The sequence below is a fragment of the Medicago sativa genome, chromosome 5 (assembly GCF_051527215.1).
Source record: "Medicago sativa cultivar Bolivia chromosome 5, Bolivia_mono, whole genome shotgun sequence".
In the NCBI taxonomy this organism is placed as follows: Eukaryota; Viridiplantae; Streptophyta; class Magnoliopsida; order Fabales; family Fabaceae; genus Medicago; species Medicago sativa.
The window spans coordinates 2,603,540-2,629,819 of record NC_140753.1 but is presented as its reverse complement, the minus strand read 5'-3'; the positions used below and the strand labels follow the sequence as shown (position 1 = coordinate 2,629,819).

Sequence of the window (26,280 nt, the reverse complement as noted above, 5' to 3'; positions counted from 1 at the left end):
ACTCCTCGTTGTCTAAGAATATGTTTGATTCCACTTTTGGATGGATCAAAATTGTTTCGAAGATGTAAAATTGCTTCTAATATATTTAGTTGTTTTGTTGAATAATTTATCTTGTTCATGGAATTGATTCTATTCAAAGTTAATTCAATTCGTCTTTTTTTTTTCCCTTCAAGTAGCTTAGTGGATATAATTTACCTTTTTCAAGGTGAATAAGTGAGGTATTGTGTTCGAACTATATAATAGTGCATATCCCTACCAACTACACTATACTCGGGGACAAATTCAATTCGTTTTTACATTAATGTATTTATAACACAACTCACTTTTTAAAAATAAAAAAAAATCAATCAATTTTTAGTCAAAATCAATAGGGTTAATTATGTTTCTGATCCCTATAAATATGTCAACTTTTCGTTTTAGTCCCTCTAAAATTTTCCTTCAACTTTTAGTCCTTATAAAATTTTCAATCACTACTTTTGGTCCATATTTTTTAAGTAAAATTTTGTATTTTTTAATGAAATTGTGCAGAAATGTATAGAATATTGTAAAAATCACTCCCGAAAAAATTAGAATTAAAAATTAGAATTTTTTTAACAAAACATGAATTAAATATGAATTTTTTACCGCGTAAAATATAAAAATTCATATTTAATTTATGTTTTAGTCAAAAATTCTAAATATTTTTGGGAGAGATCCTTATAATATTATGCATTTTTCTGCAAAATTTTATTTAAAAATATAAATTTTACATATGAGTTTACTTTAAATAATGGACCAAAAGTAATGATTGAAAATTTTACAAGACTAAAACGAAAAGTTGGTTGGTATATTTATTGGAAAAAAAAACATATTAAACACAAATCAATATTACAATATAATTTCACTCGGAATCTAACAAAACATATCCCCTGCCGCCACAACCACCTCCTCTCGCCACCGTCTTTGAAACTCATCGCCGGCAATCGTCGTCCACACGCCGGTGCTCCGCCAATAATGGCTTACCGTTTCACAAATGCGTACTTCTTTTCTAGCTAAAAACGTTTCCTTATCTAAGCAACTTCAAAAGTGTATTCCAAATTCATGGAAAGAAAAACCCACAAAACCCTTTCACAAACCACTCATTTCTTCAACTAATTCACCATCGTTTTCAATGGTGGGTGTTCTTATTGCATCCCTCAAGGATTTCATCACCCACAATCACTTATCAAATGCATTCAAAACCTTCATACACATACAACACCACCATGCTTCATCTTTTGATATTATCTTTCAACCCATTAAACATCTTTTATTGGGTTGCACAAATCTCAAGTCTTTATCACAGGGTAAACAAATTCATGCTCATATTATCTCATTGGGTATTGATAAAAATCCAATCTTGGTTTCAAAGCTTATTAATTTCTATGCTAGTGTTGATTTACTAGCTGATGCTCAAATTGTTGCTGAGTGTTCAAATAGTTTTGATCCTTTGCATTGGAATATGGCTATTTCTTTGTATGTTAAGAATTGTTTGTTTGAGAATGCAATTTCTGTTTATAGGAGAATGTTGAGTAAGGGTGTTATACCGGATGATTATACTTATCCGTCGGTTCTTAAGGCTTGTGGGGAGTTATTGGATTATGATAGTGGTGTGAAGGTTCATAGGTCTATTCAGCAGAGTTCTATTAAGTGGAGTTTGTTTGTTCATAATGCGTTGGTGTTTATGTATGGTAGGTTTGGGAAGTTAGAGGTGGCTCGTGAACTGTTTGATATTATGCCGGCTAGAGATGATGTTTCGTGGAATACTATGATTAGTTGTTATGCTTCTAGGGGTTTGTGGGATGAAGCGTTTCGGTTATTTGGATGTATGCGAGAGGCAGGTATTGAAAGGAATGTTATTATATGGAATACCATTGCTGGAGGGTGCTTGCATACGGGAAATTTTATAGGGGCGCTTAAGTTGTTTTCTCAAATGAGAGCAGTGATTCAGTTGGACTCTGTTGCAATGGTTGTTGGATTGAATGCATGTTCGCACATTGGAGCGGTTAAATTGGGAAAGGAGATTCATGGTCATGCTGTAAGAACTTGCTTTGATGTGTTTGACAACGTAAAAAACGCATTAATTACAATGTATTCCAGGTGTAGAGATCTCAACCATGCATATTTGTTATTTCGAAAAATGGATGAGAAAGGTTTGATCACATGGAATGCCATGCTTTCTGGGTTTGCTCACCTGGATCGATCTGAGGAAGTCTCCTTCCTTTTTAGAGAAATGCTACGTGAGGGCGTTGAGCCTAATTATGTGACCATTGCAAGCGTCCTTCCCCTTTGCGCTCGAATAGCAAATCTACAACATGGTAAAGAGTTTCATTGCTACATGATAAAGCGTGAAGAACAGTTCAAGGGCTATTTATTATTGTGGAACTCACTGGTGGAAATGTATTCAAGGTCTGGCAAAGTTTTAGAAGCCAGGAAAGTCTTTGATTCATTAAGCAGGAAAGATGAAGTCACATATACTTCCATGATTATGGGATATGGTGTGAGTGGGGATGGAGAAACTGCTCTAAAATTATTTGCAGAGATGCGCAGGCTCAATATTAAACCGGATCACGTGACAATGGTTGCAGTTCTAACAGCATGTAGTCATTCTGGCCTTGTAGCACAAGGGCAATTGCTATTTAGAAAGATGATAGAAGTCTATGGAATAGATCCTAGGGTTGAGCACTATTCATGCATGGTTGATCTCTTTGGAAGGGCTGGTCTTCTCGACAAAGCAAAGGAGGTTATCACAGGGATGTCATGCAAGCCTACTTCGGCAATATGGGCTACTCTAATAGGAGCTTGTAAAATCCACGAAAATACAGTGATTGGGGAATGGGCTGCAGGAAAGTTGCTGGAAATGAAGCCTGATCATTCAGGTCATTGTTTGTTGATGGCAAATATGTATGCAGCTGCTGGTTTGACGAACAAAGAAGCTGAAGCGAGGACTTATATGAGGGATTCAGGTGTGAAAAGGACTCCTGGTTGTGCTTGGGTTGATGTTGGCAGGGAGCATTGTCCCTTTTTAGCTGGGGACACCTCCAACCCTCGTTCAGGCGAGATTTCCCCCTTGATGAAAAGGATGAATATACTCATGAAAGATGCTGGTTATGTACCTAGCAAAGGGGTTGTCTCATCTGAGGAAGATATTGAGGAGTTGAGTATGATAGGGAATGAACTCATCAAAGATGCTGGTTATGTACCAAGCGAAGGGGTTGTCTCATCTGAGGAAGATTTTGAGGAGTTGAGTATGATAGGGAATGTAAGCTGAATACAAGTTAAAAATATTTTTAAATGGCTATTCATGTACTTAAAACACGTGGCAGATTTTTAGTACTAGTTACAATTACAAAGTTACATTCCCACATGCACAACCCACAGAGCAGAAATATGCCAGGTCAAGCAGCATAATTGAAGAGTACATCGGTAATGATATTTTTTTTTCTCTCTTAATTGCATTTGATTTTTATTTAACAGTTATGCAGTCACGGTCCATGATGTTAATGCAACAAGCTATGAAAGTAAGAATTACTAAATACCTTCATTTTCTAATCTTTTTCAACAATCCACTCTATAAGCAAATGTTGTTTATTATCACAAATCATAGTGATGTGAAAGATCTTTTTTATTGATTAATAATTTCATCTCCCTGATCATATGTCTGTTAATGCATCCTCTTTTTTGCATTTGTTCATGCATCCTTCTGTAATGTGGTTACAAACTAAATGACTTGGTCTTCCTGCCCCGTCACTTATTTCAGGTCTAATTGGCTTCTATGTGCACTTCTAAAATTTATCTTCTTACTATAATATAATGATCAATTGTTACTCTGTCTTTACATGCATATGGAATTTAATGAAATGTAGCTATTTGCATGTTCCTATTAAATGAGCCAAGGAATAGAGTCAATGTAAAGATATTACAGGTTTTGTTAAAAAAATCGAGTTCGCTGAGCTTACCTTGTCTGTTTATCGATGAAAATTATGTGGTTGTTCTATTATGTGTATATAGCTTTGGTCTATAATTTTGTAATGCACATACTCTTTTATCTGGATGAAAAATTGCAGTTAAAATTGTCTTTTGCTATTTTATTGAAGAAAATTGATTGGCGTTGATTTGATTGAAGTTTTGGCATATGCAAAGCAGGGTCATGGACAATTTGGTGTGCAAGTTGAGAGCAACAGAGGTAAAATTTCCTCATTAAAATCGTGTTGTATAATTTTGGACTGTATTAACATGCCCTTTCTTTTCTCGTGAGTTATTACAAGTAGGCTATGCAACCGTCTATGCTTACCATGTAGTAATTGACTAAGAGAAAATCACAAGGCATACTTTAGATAAGTTAAAAAATTTGAGTGCAGTTTGTAATTAGACCTAAAGTACAGTGTTGAAACTGAACTGTTTTAAAAATAAGTGAGATCACCAGTTTGTGCGGATCAATTTTTGTAGTTCGGGTTCGGTTAGTGAAACATGTTTGAAACACCAGTTCAGTTCGTCTACTCATAGAAACGGTTTGGTTTGTTTTTGTGTTGTATATGGTTTGGTTTTACAGTTGGGTTCTGTTTTTCAGTTTTTTGAATAGTCCTAACTAACTGCTAAGATAGTTCCTTGAATTCCCAGAACCAAAGCATTTTCTTCGGCCTCATTATTTTGTTTTGCTTTGGGTGTTTGGGTTGTTGGTGTCCCATATATTTGCAGTGCCATTCGTATCTGTTTCTTTGTTTCTCCGCGAGTGTTTTGCGCCTTGCAATCCTCGTCGTAATAAATTTGCCGTAAAAAAAAAAAAAAAGCATTTTCTTAGTCCTTGGGATTGTTGTACTCTATACTGTGTTTTTTATGTAAAAAAAGATTAGGTTTTTATATTATGAAATAGGGTGAGAGTGCTTTTATTGGTAATTTTATTTGACTTTAGTGAATAATTAGCTTTCACTCTATCAGTTGAAATATAAAGACTGCCACAGATACTAACATAAACATAGTATTTTTAAGTTTTTCCTACCCATTTTTCAGCAATATTCTTTTCTACCAAAAATAAACTGTTCTTTCTTTTTTCTTCAAAAATTTGTTCCTCCTTCCTTCTTGCCCCATACTATTATTCTCAATGTTATGAATTATGATATCTTTTCTGCTCAGAAAATTTGTGAATCTTTATATACATCTTGGTGTGGGTTTATGCAATCTTGTGGTATAAATTTCATTAAGCAAAACACTTTGTTAAATTTCTATAGGATCCATGGCATCTGTCCTCAACAATGGAGATAAGAAGGCTGTTAATGGTGCAAGAAGTTGATTTCATGGCTTAGAGGATCAAAGATTACATCGGAGAGAAGAAGGTTGTTAACAGTTTTGTTTGTGGAAATCTTTGCAGAATTGGTTTCTCCATGTTTATTGATCGAGTTCGAAGCATCTTGAACCCTCATTTACTTTTGTAGTTTTTATGATGTCCTTGATTTCCAGAAACGAGTTATTCAAATTAGTATTTTATTTTTGTACAGCAGGTAATCTTTAGAGGCATGAATAGCATTATATTGATTCAACTTAACTTTTAAAATGAAATTTAGATACCTCTTGATGTAGTGATTCTACTGATATTTGGTGTATTATGTTGTAGGTGGAGAGCATTTGGATATAGAATTTCACTTGGTTGCAACTTCTCAACAAGAATGCAAAGCCCTTAATAGTTGCCTTATAAATTTATAATGATAATTTTTTTCCACCATTGGATTTAATTTTTATTAGCAGTTAGAAAATTATTATTATGTATTTTCGTTAGTTGCTTTCTGCTGTTTCTCTGCCCTTTCCTGTGCTATTCTATTAGCATTGTATTGTATTGGTGTAATTTTTTATGTTTTAATTTGAGTTTGGGATCTGATTGCTGCTATTTCAGCATTTGATAAAAAACCCAATTGTGTGGTCCTGGTCCACACAAGTCTTTCTCTTGTTAATTGGTCTAGGCTCTACTTGTGTCTAAGACCTCTATTATCTAATTTGTCAAGAGTAGATATGCATTTCCGAGTTAAATTTTGTTGCTAGTTTTTTATTTTATTACATTTCATTAGTCATTTTTAGTTTATGATTCACAACGACTTCTCAAATATCATTGATGTTTTTTTGTGTTATATTTAGTTATCATAGTGGTACAATATCTTAATAAAATGTTCTTTTAATGTATGTTTATAAATTGTTGTTGCTAAATAATTGAACAAAACAAATTAAAAATCGTGACAAATGTAGATTGTTTCCGCAACGAGTTCTCTATACCAGCATCCATGAGAATGATGGTAACAATTTGTAGTAAAGAAGTTAACAGTTTTTTCTTTTCTTTCTGAAAGAATTCTGCGGAACAACTTTTTTGTCAAAACTATGTTCACTACTATTTTTTTTATGGGTTAATTTAGTAAATGGTCCCTATAAATATTAAGAATTTTGTTTTTAGTTCATACAAAATAAGATCACGCTTTTTAGTCCCTGTGACATTTTTCTTTAGCATTTCAGGGATCGAAAATGCTGACGTAAAATTTTTACAGAGACTAAAAATGTTGATGGAAAATTTTACAGGGACTAAAAATGCTGACGAAATTTTATACAAAGACTAAAAATTGCGATTTTATTTTGTAGGAACTAAAAATGAAATTTTGAATGTTTATAGGGACCATTTACTTAATTAACCCTTTTTTTATTTTAAGAAAAGTATTGAGATTATTTTTCAATAAAATTCCCCTCATTGTGTGTTAGTTTGTACAAATAGCCATAGGCGAGTGCGCTTGGTAGACAAATAGAACAAGGATGCCCTTAATATGGTCCCTTTTTATTAAGGTCCAACTGTGGACCTCCTAATATGACCCGTTATAGCAGGTTCCCCATTGTTCTTCAAAACAAAAAGTTCTCCATAAAAATGCACCATCTTTTTTGTGTGGGTGAAGATTGCAAATTTGCAATAGAGTTGGCCGAGATGCTAAGGACGATGGAGTCAGGGAGCATGGACAGAATGAATGTGAAGGAGAGGGAAAACTCTTAAATTTCATTATGGCTCTTTAATTTAAATAGGCAATTTCATCATCTTTGAAAATTGAGCTGAGCTTTTGAGTAGTGAAAGTTTACATCTTGACACCATCACATAAGTTACAACCTCTCATCACATAGAACTACTCATATAAACTCTAATTATCCTATGTTTCACATGTGTAACCCCACCAGAGAACCACCCCCGACCATATCCTCTTCAATTGCAACCCTTATTAGGATATCGAGGACCCAAATCCATGTTTACAGTCAGATCTTGTGAAGCTTTTTGCTCTGACTGTGCAGTGAAGAATTCAAGAATGCAAGATGAAAGTTATTGTTCATGGAAGTCAAAATCGCATGATTTTTGTTATTGACGAACCGTGTTATGTTTTCTTTATAAGAAGATAAAATAAAAACAAAATATGAATCTAGAATTGCAGATTCATAAACATCAAATTTCACTCTCATTTTGGACTTTCTGTGACTTGACTTTAATTAGGAGAACCAAGACACGGATTAAAGACAATATATAACCCCATAATCTTAATTAGCTCACACCGTAGAATCTTGGTTGTGATTTTCAAGAAGATGAAGAAGGGTTTGGTCACCCCCTTGAGGGAAGATTAACTTTATGATAATACATCTACCTGCTATAACCGGTCTTATCAAGAGGACCACATATGGACCTTAAAAAAAAGGGACCATATTAGGGGTGTCCATAGAACAAATGTATCATGATGAATGAAATACTACATCTACCTGCTATATCCGGTCTTATCAAGAGGACCACATATGGACCTTAAAAAAAAGGGACCATATTAGGGATGCCCATAGAACAAATGTATCATGATGAATGAACTATGTTCACTACTATTAGACAATGAAGGTTCACTAGATCTAATGATGCACCATCCACACCAAATTCATAGTGCCAGGGGTAAAGCAGTGAGGGCTGAGAAAGGAGATCAAACGATGACTAGAATTGAGATAGAGGAGGGCAAAAGAAAAGAGAAATGAAATGATTTTGTATGGAAGACAGACCGTTATTAGATTTGATGCTTCAACATCCAAGAAGATCATACACAATCCACCAACTATTATTTATTCAATACTCCCTCAGTTTCAAAATGAGTGTCACTTTAGCCAAAAAAATTTGTTCCAAAATGAATGTCACTTTCAGTTTCCAATGCAATAATAACTTTTTCTTTTCAATTGTACCCTCCAATTAATACTCTGCACACTACTTCCAAGGTATTACTTTTAAAACTAACCAATAGTTAATAAGGATAATTTGGTAAAATAATCATTCTCTTTCTTTTAATCATTGCATTTCTTAATATGTGTAAACGGAGGGAGTATTAAAATTGACATGAACAAACATAGGGCCTGTTTGGTTCAGCTTCTGCCCAGCCAAAAGCAATTCTCTACAGTGCCAAAAGCAATTCTAGCCAAAAACAACGTGTTTGGTTTGGCTTTTCAGAATTGCTTTTATCCTCCAAAAGTAATTCTCCATGAAGCTACAAATCCTAGCTTCTAGCTTTTCTAGAATCAATTATAAACAGTAAACATTATATTTTATTATTACAACCTATTATTTTCCTTTATTGCCCTTTATCAATTCTCCTTCTTTATCAATTCTCCTTTAGCTATGTCTATTTTAGTAATTATACATTCAAAAGCAATTCTACATAATTGTATCCAAACATAAATCAGTTTGTTTAATCAATTCTACATAATTGTATCCAAACATAAATCAATTCTCCCATAATCAATTCTGTCAGAATCAATTCTATCAGAATCAATTCTGTCAGAATCAATTATATTCAAAGCTGAACCAAACACACACATAATACGTTTTAAACGCATTTAATTTTAGTTAAACATTGACGGTCAAAAAGGTCTTTGATACATTAGGAATAAAAAGTCTTGAAATCTGGCCATCAAAACGAGATTTAAATCCTTCAAGTTCAGTACCAAAAATAAATCCTTCAAATTTCATACTCCCTCCATTCCTTTTCTTTTAATGTTTTAGAACTTAAACTTTATTCCAAAACTTTTGATGTTTTAGAATTTTTAATATTTTTTATCCAATTTTACCCTTGTTGAAAAACACACTTTAATAGTAATTAAATAAGTTGGGACTATTGACTTATCACAATTGAATTAAAAAATGGGTTAAAAAATTTAGAAGGAGTACAATTGCACAACTCCCACGTTCAATTTAAAGTCATGTGATAAGTTTGAGAAAATTGGAAGTTTAAATAATAAATGCAATTTGTGTGGTGAGTGTCAATAATTAAGGAGATTAGAATTTTGAGAAAAAAAATCAAGGAGTAAGTAAGGGCATTTTAGTATAAACCATACAATTATTCCTTTAATTTAATGATTCCTTAATATTTCTGCAATCACCTAAAACATAAAGGAATGGAGGGAGTATAAGAAAACAAATCCATCAAATTACTCCAGACAACCAACATTATACGGACAAAGAAAAACAATTGTAACTGATAGTTGCATTTGCATGTTTTTATGTGTAGAGCTGTGAATTTCCTACCAAACTTCGGCTCCTGTAAAGTCTAGCGACAAAGGCCAATGAATATGCGAGGTTTGCAAATGAATGATGTGAACAGACCAAAACGAAGCCGAAGCGGCAAAAATTTTAAATCAGCGGCCTTCAACGCCAACCAACTCAACATCAAATATAAGCCATGAATTTTGTGGTATACTCCCAACACGTTTGTCACCATATCTGCATAACAACGAACATAACATGAGATTAAACCAATCAAAGTCATCCCATTTAACAAAGAATATGGCATCTAACACGGGACAAATCATTGACTAAATTAATATATCAAATCACACCAAAGACATATTGGACAATTTCATACCCCATAGATGGTGGAATTGTAAGTCTTCTTTTGTCCCCAACCCTCATCCCTGAAGAAAATAAAAGATAAATACAGTGAGCAATAAGAATAACATAACGTTGCATTAAATCTTATTACGTTATTACTAGGATGTTAGTATATTACCATTGACGCCAACATCCCACCCCTTGATGACTTGTCCTACACCTGCAAACGATAAATATAGATAAAGGCGTGTTTGAAAACAAAAATAACTAAAAATGCAATGATCAACACAGTATATAATTACATACCAAGTCGAAACTTAAAGGGTGCTTTTCCAATACACGAGTCAAATATTTTCCCATCTTTTTGTAGCTTGCCGGTATATCTAACACTGACCTGAATATCAAACAAGGATTTCCTATCAGAAGAAACTGGATTATAAAATAGGTCAAACAAAATTACACATTGGTAAGTTATGTCAAATTCAATAATCAAAACATCAGTATGTAATGTGTAACCTTCTTTCCAAGATCAGCTCTTTTGCCATCTGGTTTGCCCATAGATATGTCCTCTATAACCAATCCATTTGGATAGGTTCTCACGTTAGATGGCTTGGCTTCAGTTGGTTCTTTCTCTTTTTTCTTCTCAGATGTAGACAACTTCTGATTTTCAACAGTTGTAGCAATTTCATTCTTAGCAGCTTCTCCTTCAGCCTCTTTGGTCTTTTTCTTCTTTTTCTTCTTGTTTTTCTTCTCAACGAGGACTCTGCCAAAAAACACCATAAACTCTTAACAGTTAGCAACACAATATGTAATGAGAAGAATACAAAACAGAGAAGGGAACAATGCAACTCATAAATGAAAACCCTTACTCATCATTGGATAGTTTCCCATCATCTCCATCCTTTGCATGAGAGACATTGTTCTGGTTGGTTGTAGTTTTAACCTCCTCAGACTTTTCATCTGGCACAGTAACATTAGTCTCCTTTACATGAGCACTTTCCTCCTTACCATGATCTTTCAACTTGTTTTTCTTCTTCTTCTTTTTCCTGAAATTATTATCAGAAACGTTAAATTAAATGCAACACAATCCAACACAAATATAGACAAAGGGCTTGTTTGAATGTGTTTTACTATTTAGTATTCAAAATATATTTTATAAATCAATTTTTAAAAAACAGATTTGGAGAAAGAATTAAAAGACAAACTATTTGGTAATTTTATTTGTTAAAGCTGTTGTAGAGATGTTGGTGCACTTCCAATTTTGTTTTCACGGAGCAATATTGTACATTTCTAAATGGCACAATATTACAGAACTACCATTAATGAAAAATGTACCAAAAAACTGAAAACCAAACCCACTAAAATCTGTTTCAGTTTTGTAGTTCCCAAAACTGATGAATAGAGGAGTGTTTTCAAAATTAGTTTTGTAAAATTAACCTACCAAAAGTTTTTGAATTTTCAAATTTTAAAAACTGATTAGTTCCCAAAACTGATGAATAGAGGAGTGTTTTCATAATTAGTTTTGTAAAATTAACCTAGCAAAAGTTTTTGAATTTTCAAATTTTTAAACTGAAAAACTGTTTTTGAGAACTAAATCAAACAGGCCCAAAGTATCTGGATTATTTATTTTCTATTTTTCTATTCCTAAATCAAACAGGCCCAAAGTATCTGAAAAACTGTTTTTGAATCCACGTGGATTATTAAAAAGTTATGCATCTCACCCATCTTGCAGCTGCTCATCCTCATCGACAGCTTGAACTTTTCGTTTTAAGCTAGCAGACTCATCAACATCTTTTGCCTTCTTCTTGGATTTCCCAGTTTTTTTTTGAGCTTGTTCTCCTTTTGTTTCTGTTTCAGCCTTCTGAGACTCAGATTTAGCTTTGTCTGAAGTGGAAATCGGGAAACCATCTTCATCTTCACTTTCCAAGACAAACTTATTGTCACCTCTAATGACAACTGGAAGCTGAGAACTTTTGCCGGGTTTCTCTTTCAAGTGAGCTGTTTGTTCCTTTTTCTTCGATTGCTTTGCTGGATTATCTCCATTTTCAGGCTGATTGTCGTCGGGTATTTCCTCGATCACGACTTCAAAAAAGGTAAGGAAACAAACAAATCATATATCGTTTTTCATGTCGATTTCAATTGAAATATCTTAAAAACTATGAAGCAGTAGAATTTCACACAACATTTTCCTTGTATTTTTCAGTTTTCTTTCCTATTTTCATGCATCAGGAATGAGTGGGAGTAAACAATAAGGTGGGTATACCGATAAAACTTAGGGGGTGTTTGTTTTATGGATTGCAGAATGTAACATTGGGAATCCTACGTTCCCATGTTTGTTTCAAGTTTTCATAAATTATGCCTAGGTACACATGACTTTTCCACTTTTTATTCCCATGTTAAAGTATGGGAATCTTTTATTCCCATGGGAATAAGAGGTAACCACCTATAACTTCCCACTCACACTATTTTAACTCTTATTTTTTTGTTTTAAATTATAAATTAAATTTTAAAAATGTTCCTGGAAAACTAAATTAATTACTAAACACTTTAATAGGATTAAGATTCCTAGGAATAATGTTCCAGGGAATGTTATACCCAGGACTGTAAATTTAATCCTTGAAACAAACACACCCCTATAATATTTTAGTTAACGTGAGAAATATATGATAAGAGCATATCTGCTATAATATTTATTTATGAATCCGGCATGTAACACACCCAGATCATTCTGGACCAAATTTACTGGAAAAAACATCATGTTATTGGATAATATTAATGTTTCTATAAATAAATTAACAAATCACATGAGCATTATATGTATGAGCATTTGATGGCTTCAAGAAAACACGAAGATACAAACAAAATACCTCCACTACTCCGGACTGGCGAAGATGTGTACATTTCCATATCGCTATCGTCAAAAAAGTGATCATCATATCCATTTTCACTATCAAATTCAGATGACTCCTCTGACCCAGTTCCCACGTCCTCTCCCAATGAATCACTTTTGCATTGTAGTAAGAGTTAACAAAGATAACGTGCGCATAACAAATTAACAATAATCACTATGTTTAATCAAAACTATGTGCGCAAAAAATTGAAATTAAATAAAAATAAACCAACAAAAGCTAGTTATTCAAAAGGATACTATTCATAGTCATCTCTCGTGTCGTCGTCATCTGGCACAAAATAACCAGAAAGATGGATGCTTCGGGAACCGACGACCGAGAATGCCACCAAGTCATCCTCACCAAACTTAAGATTCAAAGGGCACGTCTCAACCTTGTTTGGCAGCAAGGAACACAAAAAAACTGGATTTTTGCGTCCAGAAGCGCACTGAAGAATGCTTTTCTCCGTCGATGGACCAACGCCTAGAGTAGCCTGAAATTTTAGAGGACGGGAAGAGAAATGTTAGTGATTATTCGTAACCATAAAATCATATTGGACTTCAAAAGGTATCAACACCCAATTAACCAAACTCCAGACACCTCAAGTGCCAATGCAAGCAAATAAATGCATATTATATAGGAATGCAACTGTTATATTGAAATCCAACAAAGCAAAGCAAATACTAAACTATGACAAATCATTTTTATCAGCGGATGTATGCTAGATGAAGGCATAAGTCAATAACTAAAAACCAAGGCCCATTTGGATGGGCTTATTTTTTAGCTTATGGAAAAAAACTTATGCAAATAAATAAGCTTTCATGTTAATTCATGCGTTATCACTAACGAAAATTGTATCTTCACAAGCTATTTTTTAATAAGCTAATTTGACAAGCTTGTGAACAATACATAGAAGCTTATTTATTTGCATAAGCTCAAAAATAAGCCAATCCAAACGTGCACGAATCATTTTTAACTCTGATGAATAGATAACACCAAGAAAAGTCGTGAAATTATTACAATCACAGCCGAAGTGCCAAGTAACCATCAAACCAATTCAACGACAAAATTATCACAAAAAGGAAACAGAAAAATCACTTACAAGACAATACCAGAATTAATGTGTTGAATTTATGGAAAAAATCTCATGACTTAAAAAAAATATATCAACAAGTAATTCAACAGAGTTCAGAGTTCAAACCCCTCGAGTGTCATTTCAAGTATATCCATGTAATTCTATAGGAATGCAAATATTACGACAATGTCCAATAATGCATATACTTCAATTCAATTATTATTTATCATCTAAGGTCTCTGTAGCACCGACACTTCTGATTGAAGGTGCGGTGCGGCCTTGTGCAGAAGGAATGTACAAGTCTGTCTTACAAACAAACCTAGATTATACAACGAATGGTTTTGAACCCTAATAAACAGTAAAAACATCAATAAAATTCATCCAGATTCAATGAAAACAAAGCTGATATAAGAAAAAACTTCAAATTCAAACGCAGATGGCAGTTATCACAAAAATTGTTCAGAAATTCCAATAACCTGAGTGACGTGAAGCTTTCCTTCCACATCGTCAGTACTATACGGAACCGGATTGCCAGGTTTCACTTCAATCCCTGATAAGTTCAAATACAAAACGGAAGAAAAAATTATTCTCAAACGCGATTATAAGTTGAAGAAACAGAAATAAGTGATTAACGGAGTGCTTCAGATTTTCTCAGACTTACCCCAGAATCCCATTGTCGTCAGTGTTGAAAAATGAAATTCAACTTCGTCAGGGTTTCTTTCAACCTTTCTTTAAACCCTAAAAATGAGTCTGTCGTTTTGGGATTACAATTAGCGTTTTGGTTATTTGAAGGTGCTTCGGCCCAATTTAGAGTTACTATTTGCACCGCTGATTATTTGAAACACGTCTGCAACTACTTTATTTTTCGGTAGATAATAGCATTCATTTTTAGAGGTAGATAATAAAATTCATTTTTAGAAGTATACTTTTCATATATTGGAACAATTTTTTGTCATACTTCATTTTTTTAAAAGAATTTTCATACTTTAATTATATTGCTGCAAAACTCTGTTTTTTTTTTTGAAGGACAAAACTCTGAATTATTAAGACTTCTTCTTCTGAAAACTGGAAGATTAACAAAAACAATATACACTTTAAAATATAATAATATAATATTTAAATTATAATAGTTTTACGTGCATAGGATGTGTTCGAAAAATGGGGTACAAATAAACAACACCCCCTCGTCTCAATATTTCCAAGTATTTGTAATAAAAAATCTAAAACAAACAAAAAAAGTTTGAGATATTTTTTCTCAAACTAACTATTCTCCTTTCTTGCGCGTTTTCCAAAATTTTGATTTTGCCTGCGTTCGGATTATATAATATGAACTCCATCAAAACTCATAATACATATTACAATTGATGTGAAGGTCTCTGCTGAACATCGCATCATCACAACAATAAATGCACGACAGTTTTGGGGATGATGTGAATGGTCAGCAGTGATCATGGTATCATAACCTGCTTCCAAATGATAAGCAAGAAAGAAAAGATAAAGGCTGATTTGCAATAGAAAACGAAAAGAATCAAAGCTATGTATAGCCACAAACCATCCTAGACTATAATTACAATTAAAGGAATTATTTAAAATGACAAAAAAAGTACAATAAACACATCGTAAATGGTTTAAATGTTGCTTCAAATGCCATCGTCCATATTCTAGCCATCTTAAGATTGTGTATTTCGAACACCTGCCAGATTGGTTTGGATTGGATAATTTGAAACTTTCCAGATAGTGTTAAAACTCGTGCTTTGGATTATATAATACGAAACGTGTCAAAAACATAAAAAAGTTGAAAAAACTACCATTATTTCATATTCTACAAAAACATCAACAATAACATGCATTAAACATATCAATTTCAACAACACAATTTCAACATAGTAGTTGTTGCCGAACATTCAATCAGAAAAGAATGACAAAGATCAATTGTGTAGAAACTGACCAAACTAAACTCTATAAAGCATAACTGTTTGATCACTATTCTACGACTGAAATTGACTACTATGTGAAGCAGTTACAATAGGTGATCCAGATCCATCTTGAATGCATTATTTTTTGTTAGCCGGCTCGACATGTTTTTGCCCATCAAGATCTCACCATTTCCGCTTTTAAACCGACTATACCCACTTCGTTACAAAATATACGGAAAAAATAAACACATGCATCAAATCTAAATGTTTTTCATAGCTTCCTTTGATTTTTTTTTGGTTACAGAGGATAAAAAGAAAGCAAAAACATAAAAAGAAAGGAAACAAACAGAAACAGAAACTAACTAGCCCCTTGGGAAGAAAGTTCCACAAGCGTTCTCCCTAATGAGAGGTAACAACTCCTCAGGTGCAGATGTATGAATCATCAAAACGTCATCAGCAGCTGCTCCCTTTTTTGCTAGAAAGTCGGCGCAATGATTCCCCTCCCGAAAAGTGTGAAGAATAGAATAACTGCTGAGAATGATCAAGTCCTTAATATCATGAATAAGGGTGGTGTAAGCATGAAATTTCAGAGGAGGACCGTTGATGAGGTTAATCGAATGGAGCGAATTAGAGTAGCACATAACATCAGAGAATCCTAGAGCTCTAACCATGCGCAAACCCTGGTAGATTGCGTGCAATTTAGCAAGGAGAACGTCGAAAGAGTCAGCAGTGTATCCAGAGAACCCTGAAATAAAGAGGCCAGCATTGTTCCTAAGAAGGCCACCAAAACCGGTACGTTGAGGATTGCCAATACAAATCCCGTCGACATTAAGAATAAAACCAGGATGATTATTGCAATTCCATTTTACCACCTTATCAGTTATCACTGGCAGCAAGGTTAGAATTTTGATGGAAAGCGGTGCGATTGACATGACTGGAATTGTGAATGTTGACGGTAAGGCGATTTAGTGACCACTCTTCGTTGTCGAGACATATTAAGTTGCGGTGCCACCACACCCACTATAACACCCCGTTTTCCCAACATAAAAATTTCACATATAAATCAGAGTCATTCAACATAAACGGAATGCTACACTTCTTAAAAATCATAAATGGAATAAATAACAATTCATCCTTCATAAATTGGTCAACATAAATATTCAAAAACTTCGCAGCGGATTTTAATTCAACAACATAATTAGTCTTGGCACAAAGGCCTCATCAAAACATCTCGTAATAATCCAAAAACTAAATCATAGTCATGTAAAATCATAAGCAGTACGTAAGGAATAGAAAATAGCCACAAAAGTTCTCATCCCGTTACGTATCAGAGCACCTAAAGACACAATGAGAGATAGTCACTCACGACAGAAATCAACAGCTACTTATTCTCGATCACCTGCAAGTTACTCATACGAAGAGCAACATTTCCAAGCAGATGGGGTGAGATTCACAAACAATAATGCTAAGCATATAATTCAACAATTATATTTAACAACATAAACATCATCAACATATCATAACAATGGTCATGTAGCATCATTATCATCATCATAATCAACTTCATAATCAACATCAATATCAACTTCATAAATCAACTTAATAACTTGACTCGACAATGCAACTTAACTCGACTATGCAACTCTATCATTTTACTCATGCATGCGGTACCATTCTAGGGCATAAGCCCTCATCGCTTTTTGAGCATAAATATACTCCTAGGGCATGAGCCCTCGTCACTATTGTGCAAAAGCTCCTAGGGCATGAGCCCTCGTCTTTATTGAGCAAAAGCTCCTAGGGCATGAACCCTCGTCTTTAAATGAGTATGCATGGACTCAACATCTTACAACTTAGACAACATGAACGTTTTATATGACTCCAATAATTTGGATCAACATCTCACATCTTAGATCGACACATGCAACTTTAATCAATAGTAAACAGCAACATGGCAGCACATCAATAATCTCAAGATATAACAATATCAAAATGTAATCATCGTCTCAAAACATCACTTATAATTCACATAATGCATATACGATTATATATATCATCAGTAACAACATTAAACCATCTTATAATAACTTCACAGATCATCGTTAATATTATATTCAAACATCAACCATTCATCATATAACATCGTATTCAAACATCAACAATTCATCTTGCAATTTTGTAAAAACATAATAAATTATACATAACATATTTCCATGTCAAACCAAAGCCGCTAGAAAGCTAACAAAATTATCTAAAACTTTCATATTTACACCCAAGGCCAATTTTGTACCGATCAATACCAGTTTTTGTTTCGAAATCGAAAAAGTTGTGCAAAAAGTCCATAAAAATTCACTGTGACCTACGTGTAGTAATTTGACCATAACTCAAGTTCTATAAATCATTTTGACGTCAGACCAACGACATTAGAAAACTAACATCCATACCTACAACTTTCGTGTTTACACCTAAGACCAATTCTATACCGATCAATACCAGTTTTCTATTTCAAAATTCAGGGCAGAGATAAGAAAAAATCAGGAAAAGCAACTTATATTATTCAAACTTCACATTCATTCAAAATTATCACAATCAACAACAACAACTCAACATAATTCATACCCAATTCATAATATGACATTAACAACAACAATCATCGACAACCACAAATCAACAACAACATAACATAAATCATCAATTATCACTCTTAACCCTAATTCTCCAATTCTCAAAAACTAAACCTACAACATGTTAAGTGAAATTTCCAGAATCATAGACCCAAGATTATTGAATGATAGTCCCACCCTTACCTTAGATTGATTGATTGCAAGGATTCTACAGACTTCTCTTCTCTGGTTTCTCCTCTTTCTCTAGGTTTCTCCTCTTTCTCCCAAAAACAGTTTGCACGTAATCCCTCTTTTCTAACTCTGACTCTCCTCTTTATATAAACCTTAACCTATTTATTTTCTCTTAATTCCAATTCTGCCCCAAAGCCTCATTATTCTAAATAATTATATTTCTCCACTAAATATATACTTCCACTAAATATATTCTCCCACTAAATATATTCTTCCACTAATTATATTCTCCCACTAAATATATTGTAATAAATAATAAAATAAAGCCACTCAATAAAATATCAACATATCACATAATTAAATAAATCATATAATTCGGCTCTATCTCAAGAAAAATAATTAAATAACAAGGAGGGCGTTACACCCACCACACACCATCTGAGAAATTGTGATGTTGAGAGCCCATCAGACCATTCTTTAACCAGTCATAAGTGTTATTTTCCGCAAAGAAAGCATCGGTATTGAATCCAATGCGACGCCAAATTTTGGAGGAATGAGGACAGTCACGGATGCAGTGAAGGAAGGTCTCTTCCTGGTGATTGCAGCGAGAGCAAATGGCTGATTGAGCAATATTCTTGTGCATTAATAAAGAAAGGGCCTAGCCAACCACACAAGGAATTTATATTTCTCCGGAAGGTGCAATTTCCAAATCCAGGGCCAAGATTGGTGAGAAGTGGCGGTGTTACCAGAGGCTGAACGGGAAAGGAGCCAATCATATCCACTCTTAGCTGTGTAGACTTCATTCTTGTTGGGAGACCAAATGAAAGAGTCTCCTATGGCATCATGAAAACGGACCTTGAGATTGTTGATATTATTGGCAACCTCTGTAGGTAAAATGGTGTAAAGCATGTTGTTGTGGGGTGTTAGACTATTGAGAACATCTTTAACAGTGAGTTGAAGGTCATGGATGTCAACATAAGGGACGGTTGAAGCTAGAAAGCCTGATTAAAAGATATAAATTAAAATAATCAATTTTTCTTTTATGTAAAAGTAATTTTTTTAAGGGATGTAAAAGTGATTGTTATTTTGTTCGATTTTTTTATATATATAAATGTGAAACTTGATATTTTTACGATATTTGTACCCAAAAAAAAAACATTACTATATATAGGGAGTGCAGTATAAAATTAGGTGACAACTACACTTATCAACAAAAGACAGATATACAAATAAATGATTTTGATTTGTGTCAATTAACTCTACATTGTTTTTTGTTGTTAACCCTATAGTATTCAGTAAAAAGATGCTTAAACTAAATATCGTTGGACCAAAAATTGTTCTTCGTTAACAATTCATTTTTTTGTTAATATATTAACCATTGAACTCAATCATTTGATAAACTCCACGCATTTTATTGATGGGTAAATAGCAAGAATTTGCCATAAAATAAAAGTTGAATCCACTCACATTCACTCACTCCTATTTCCAAAGTTCAACTTCTTTCTCTGCTATTAAAAAAGGGTTATGTTAACCGATGCCTCTGGTGCACTAGTTCAGCAGCTGAAAATGGAAAGAAAAATCAAAGTCAGCATTAGACCATTTACAATGGTTGACACTCTCAACACCCACTTTTTCTCTTCCAAACACTCCACATCATTTTCTCTCTCTTCCACCTAATAATTCAACACTCATTCAACTTTTACACTCTCCAATGGTTTTTCATTCAACACTCTATCCCACCACTTTTTATTTCCTATTCTTATTTAATTTTATATTTTTGTTTTTTTATTACATAAAATTACAATTATCGATTATAATTAAATTAAAATAATAAACACTTAACAATTTATTTTTTATCCTTAAAAAAATAATTTATTTTTTAGTTTTTTGTAAAAACAAAATCTATTTAAATAATTTATTTTTATTTTCTTAACTTAAAATGCAATACAACAAACTAATCACGCGGCATGCAAATAACTTCAAATGCAAGACAACAAACTAAGCACACAAAACACAAGTAGCTTAATTAGTATGATACAAATCATCTCCAATTACGAAACTTTCCAAACTTTTCCCATATGTGTTTCACTAGATCTGCTTGCAATTCGTGATGAACATCTGGATCACACAACTCGTAAAAACCAGATTAAAACTTCAAAAGAAAAACTAATAGAAAGATAATAATAATATTAAGATAATGGAAAATTTCGGTTTTTTTTTGTGTCCAAATCAAATGAATCAAGTCTATATTTATAGACAAAAAAAAATCATGAATTTTGGTAATTTTTTTTTAATTTGCAATGAAATAATTGAGTTCAAATTATTAAAATGAGTAAAATCCAGACAGCCAATCAGATTTTGCCACGTGTTAAAGCTTTCAACACTCTCTCTCTGCGTCACTGCTGTCCTCACGCGCGCTGCAGGCCAGTAAAAAATCAACACGTGGCGGCTACGGGTCCCCCTTTGCAGACTTCAACTTATTTGAATACATTCAACTCCTTTTTCCTCCACATCATTTTCCCCCCAACTTCAACACTCCATTGCAAAGGGACCAAGTGTTGAACCTTGTTTTCAACACCACCATTCAACACCATTGCACTTGGTCTTAAAAACAAAACTTTTTCGGGTTTCAAAAAGTAAAATACACAATTTTCAAGAAAACATTCCCTTTTATATTTCTTTAACCAGTGTTTGGGGGCACTAGTTAACATTTTCCTTAAAAAAAATGTTAACTTGTGCCCTCAAGGCACAAGTTAATGATTCAAATATAGAAATAATTTATTGGAATGTCTGTATTGCATTTAATCTTTAACTTTTTAATCAATTAAATGCACAAAATTTTAGAAAATATTTTTTCTTTTGGATTTCTTAATATGTGCTCTAGAGACATAAGTTAACACTAAAAAAAAATACTTCTTTCTCTTTATTTTTTTATACAAAAAAAAAATACTTCTTTCTCTAAAAAACTTTGTAGCAATATATTTTCAGTTATTTTTCCCTTCCTTCACTTATTTCTGTTTTTTTTTTGGGAATTAGTCACTTTAGTCCCTGAATGGGGAACGATTCGTCAATTTAGTCCCTGAATGCAGATAAATTGCAAAATAGTCCCTGAATGTAGACTTTGTTAGTCAATTTAGTCCCTGAATGCAGACTCCGTTAGTCAATTTAGTCCCTGAATGTAGACTTCGTTAGTCACTTTAGTCCCTGAAATTGACCATGCAGGGACTGTTTTGCATATTATCTGCATTCAGGGACTAAATTGACGAATCGTTCCCTATTCAGGGACAAAAGTGACTAATTCCCCTTTTTTTTTGATTCCACTCCCCGTGCGAAAATTCCGGATCGAAAGTACAATCTTTTACTGAGCATTAACCTTTTCACAATGCCAATTTTTTTTTTTAGGGAACAATGCAAAAATTATTCAATATTAATGGGTATTTAAATTTGGAAATACGAGTAAAATCTTTAATTACAAAATTAAAGTCTCATAACAATAGCACACGTTATTTCCACTATAAATTAACCCTTCTCCCATGATTCAAACTCATTCATATTTCCTTTTTCTAATTAACCCTTCTCCCAATGAAGATAATGATTGTTGCTATTGTTGTTGTCCTCTTAGCTGCCATAAGCGCCGTCATGGCACGTGATCACCACCACCATCATCGCCATGTCGGTGGGCCAGCCCCAGCTCCAGGACCAAGTAGTGATGCTGCTTCTCTTGGTTCAATCCTTGGTGTCCCTCTCTTCTCCTTTGTTGCCTACTATTTGTGTAATCATGCATAATTCAAATTGAGAAGAGATAGGTTGTAATTTTATTGCTCAAGTTTTTCTGGATGATATTGTTCGATAATAATTGTAGCACCAAGAAGTTCTGTTCCCTTCTATTATGCGTTTTTTTCCTTTCTAGTTATATATTATGTGGTTTGGACAAGAATTTGTATTCAAATTTTTGAAACCAATATCCAAGATCATTGTGAAATAGGCAAAACCTCTCGGACAGTAATTCGATTATGGTTCAACCGAACATAAATAAATAAAATGAGTTCAATTCCAATCAACGACTTGATCAATTTTTGGTTCAATTTGTTAAATTAATTGTTGCTCGGTTGGTTTTTAGTCAATGCATTGGGGCATAGAGGAAAACCGATTAAAATAAAACTTGTGCCTAAAATAGTTAAGCATCCTTATTTATTAATTTTGTTACGTCTGCAACAACTTAACCTAATTTTTTCCCGCTCATTTGCTTTACTAGGTTTGCAATTATTTAACCTAACAAATTCCATCTAAAAAAATGCATTGCACACCAATTTCATTCCTATCCGCTTGCCGTTTTTTTGTTGAAGAAAATATTTTCTACCATATCAATGATCACGTATGATCCTTCTATTTCATACTTTTTTTTTCAAGAATTTTACACTTTTTTTTTTTGGATTTTTTTTAATTTCATGCTTTTTTTTTGAGATCCTTATTTATTAATTTTGTTACGTCTGCAACAACTTAACCTAATTTTTTCCCGATCATTTACTTTATTAGGTTTGCAGTTATTTAACCTAACAAATTCCATCTAAAAGAGTGCATTGCACACCAATTTCATTCCTATCCGCTTGCCGCCTTTTTTTTTGTTGAAGAAAATATTTTCTACCATATCAATGATCACGTATGATCCTTATATTTTATACTCTTTTTTTTGTCAAGAATTTTACACTTTTTTTTGGATTTTTTTTTAATTTCATGCCTTTTTTTTTTACATCCTTATTTATTAATTTTGTTACGTCTGCAGCAACTTAACCTGATTTTTTCCCGCTCATTTGCTTTATTAGGTTTGCAATTATTTACCCCAACAAATTCCATCTAAAAAAATGCATTGCACACCAATTTCATTCCTATCTGCTTGCATTTTTTTTTGAAGAAAATATTTTCTACCATATTAATGATCTTACAGGTTAAAGATTATTTATTGGTCTCTATTATAGTCGAGAAAACCCGTGCGACGCACGGGTCGAAAGTCTAGTTAATTCTTTAACTTATGCCGCAAGGGCAAGTTAACATTTTCCAATAAGGAACTTAAAATAGAATTAAGTAATAAATTTTATGTTGAAAATATAACTTTTAAAACTTTCAATACATTGAATGCACAATTTTCAAGAAAAAACTTCTACTTTTAGTTCTTTAACTTGTACCCCAAGGGTACAAGTTAATATTTCCCGTTAATTAATTGATCTATGTATTTTTACAAGTTCATTTTAATCATACACAAGTACAACCTTCTATTTTTCTTATGTTATTACTGATAATGTTCGGAAATAGTACAATAACATGTGTTTCCGTTAAAATTTATCGTTATAATTGTTGCATTAAACATTTGAATTAACCGTGCCCATTGCATTAAAATGGTTTAAACACATTACTCCTATGCAGGGGTGTGAATAGGGCGGGACGAGCCAAAATTTGTTTAAATAAGTCCGATCTGGTTTAAAATATTAAAGCTTAAGCATGATATACTAGTATGTTAAAGTACAGTTTAAGTAGACCTAACCTTTTTAAAAGTCTAGTCTGACCTATTAGCTCGTAAGTCTATTTTGTACTAAGGATTTTAAATAGAACATTTGACCTATTTTTAAAAGGCTTAAGTGTACTTTTGACCCCATAAGTTACAAAATGTTGCAATTTTGACACCTGTTAAAAAATGAAAAATTTAGTCCCCTAAATTAGCTCTTTTGCAATAATTACTGATTTTTTTAAAAACGAAAAATGCAAAATAATTAATAATGAAATAAAATAATTGAATTTTTTTTTCAAACTCAGTTTTTTTTTAAATACTCATCCTCTTCTTCATACCTTCATCTTCATCATCATCATTCTTCATCCATTCATCATAAAAAATTCAGATTTTCTTTAAAAAAAAAAAAACTAAATTAATCATTTTCATACCAACACCAGCGAAGATGCATGGTGGGATAGGTGAGGAGCTGCGAGCGGTGGTGATACGAAGGTGGTGGTCGCCGATGCTTTAGGGCGACGTATCTGATGGTTGGTGAATCTCCTTAAATACCCCTCATCCCACACCACATCTGTTCATCACTCACGATCATTTAACCATATCCATAAACAAGATTTCCAGATTTCTCAAGATCAACACTCGCCATTGTGAGGGTGCACTTGAGATAATTTTCTGAGTAATTTTAATTAATTAAATTTAATACTTCTAATTACATTTAACAGTTAAATCCTTTAAAAATACAATTAAATGAAAAAAATTAACAATAAAATAATCTTGATTAAAGAATTTTTAATCACGGATACTTTGATACTTTTAAAATAATCAAGACTCCTTTCAAAAAAAAATAATCAATACTCCTTTCTTCTTTTTTTTAACAAATCTATTTCTTTTATTTTTTGTTTTATATCGATCAACACATCAAATCAACTTTATTTCTAACTTATTTAGAAATACTTACTTAGAGACAAACACAAAATAAAAAGTGGTTAGACACACACACACACACATAAATTGAAAAAATTAAAAGAGAAAATAATTGAATGATGTGACTAAATTTTTTCTCATTTATTTCTCTCAATTTATGTGAGTGTGTCCAAGCATTTTTCATTTGTATTTGTGCCTATGTAAGACTTGCTCATTTATCCCTCTTCATACTCTTTTCGAGTAAACCACCAATTTGGTCTCTGTCTTGTGATTCTCAAATTAGTCCTTGACTTTATTAATATTTCAAAATAGTCTCTATCTTTGTCAAATACTTCTCAATTAAGTCTCTCATCATGTGAAAAAAAAACTTAGAAACATGCGTCTAATTGAGAAACTTTTGATAAAAACATAAAATATTTTGAAATATTGTCAAAAGTTTCTCAATGAAACCCATGTTTCTATGTTTTTTTTTTTAATATAAAAAATGCAACCTTATTAATGGGGTAATAGTCACTTTGGTCCCTGAAATTGTAATGAGTAGTCAAAATAGTCCTTCAATGTATCAAAACTTCAAAGTAGTCACTGATTGTGCATTTTGTTAGTCAAAATAGTCCTTAACGTTAAAATATTTCATTAATATTGTCAGATTAGTCCTCCAATATACTTACTTATTGTCATATTAGTCCTTATAAGTACATGTTTATTGTCATTTTAGTCCCTATATGAAGAGTTATTGTGAACATTGAGAGGTTATTTTAGTGTCAAGGACTATTTTGACTAACATAATGCACAATTAAGGACTATTTTAAAATTTTGATACAATGAAGGACTAAAATGACTAATCATTACATATTCAGGGACTAAAGTGACTATTACCCCCTTATTAATACTAGCCCAATGATTGCTGCTCATTCCACTCCTTCCACGTGTAGCTGATATTGCCATTATTGATAACTACAATAAAAAAAAGGGTCATGTTATCTTGTGCCCTAAGGACACATGTTAAACAATCAAGAAATAGAAATATTCTCTTAAAATTTGTGCTTTCAATTAATTAAAAGTTAAAAAATTGAATTCAATACACAAGTTTCAACAAAAAGTTTCTACATTTGACACATTAACTTGTGCCTTAAGGGCACAAGTTAGCATTTTCCTAAAAAAAAGAGTGGTGCTATTTAAAGGGAAAGAATTGTTCCCGAAAGCTTCCCGAAACTCATTTAGACCAATCAAATCTTGTTAATACCCGAAATTCATGCAGGTGGTGGGGTCAAATTTTCAAAACTTTCAACAATCGTAGTGGAA

General features: G+C 32.9%; 3 protein-coding genes across 6 annotated transcripts; 1 reads left to right on the top strand and 2 right to left on the bottom strand.

The window, feature by feature from the left end:
* The first annotated feature begins 882 nt into the window (after positions 1-882).
* On the top strand, positions 883-5,560 carry LOC146919111 (Tetratricopeptide repeat (TPR)-like superfamily protein). 3 transcript variants are annotated; one of them, XR_015011349.1, is made up of 4 exons: positions 883-3,444; positions 4,145-4,204; positions 5,247-5,351; positions 5,451-5,560. XR_015011349.1 is itself a non-coding variant. In XM_085712356.1 (4 exons), exons 1-4 carry the CDS (start codon positions 1,013-1,015, stop codon positions 5,319-5,321), a joined length of 2,421 nt encoding a protein of 806 aa, XP_085568482.1. In that variant the 5' UTR covers positions 883-1,012; the 3' UTR covers positions 5,322-5,449. The 3 variants fall into 3 exon arrangements, 1 of the variants encoding a protein (XP_085568482.1); XM_085712356.1 differs by lacking the exon at positions 5,451-5,560 and adding an exon at positions 3,504-3,539 and having other exon boundaries at positions 883-3,280; positions 4,165-4,204; positions 5,245-5,449; XR_015011350.1 differs by lacking the exon at positions 5,451-5,560 and having other exon boundaries at positions 3,293-3,444; positions 4,165-4,204; positions 5,247-5,346.
* Positions 5,561-9,369: 3,809 nt separating this feature from the next.
* FKBP53 (FK506 BINDING PROTEIN 53) lies at positions 9,370-14,549 on the bottom strand. 2 transcript variants are annotated; one of them, XM_085712355.1, is made up of 12 exons: positions 14,505-14,549; positions 14,320-14,393; positions 13,029-13,261; positions 12,748-12,884; positions 11,940-11,962; positions 11,602-11,888; positions 10,750-10,926; positions 10,397-10,643; positions 10,187-10,274; positions 10,059-10,100; positions 9,915-9,963; positions 9,370-9,772 (listed from the first exon to the last, which is right to left on the bottom strand). In XM_085712355.1, exons 1-12 carry the CDS (start codon positions 14,515-14,517, stop codon positions 9,688-9,690), a joined length of 1,455 nt encoding a protein of 484 aa, XP_085568481.1. In that variant the 5' UTR covers positions 14,518-14,549; the 3' UTR covers positions 9,370-9,687. The 2 variants fall into 2 exon arrangements, with proteins under 2 accessions (XP_085568481.1, XP_085568480.1); XM_085712354.1 differs by having other exon boundaries at positions 11,602-11,962.
* Positions 14,550-16,121: 1,572 nt separating this feature from the next.
* LOC146919109 (uncharacterized) lies at positions 16,122-16,691 on the bottom strand. Its single transcript, XM_085710602.1, has one exon. It carries the CDS (start codon positions 16,689-16,691, stop codon positions 16,122-16,124), a length of 570 nt encoding a protein of 189 aa, XP_085566728.1.
* Between the last annotated feature and the right edge of the window lie 9,589 nt (positions 16,692-26,280).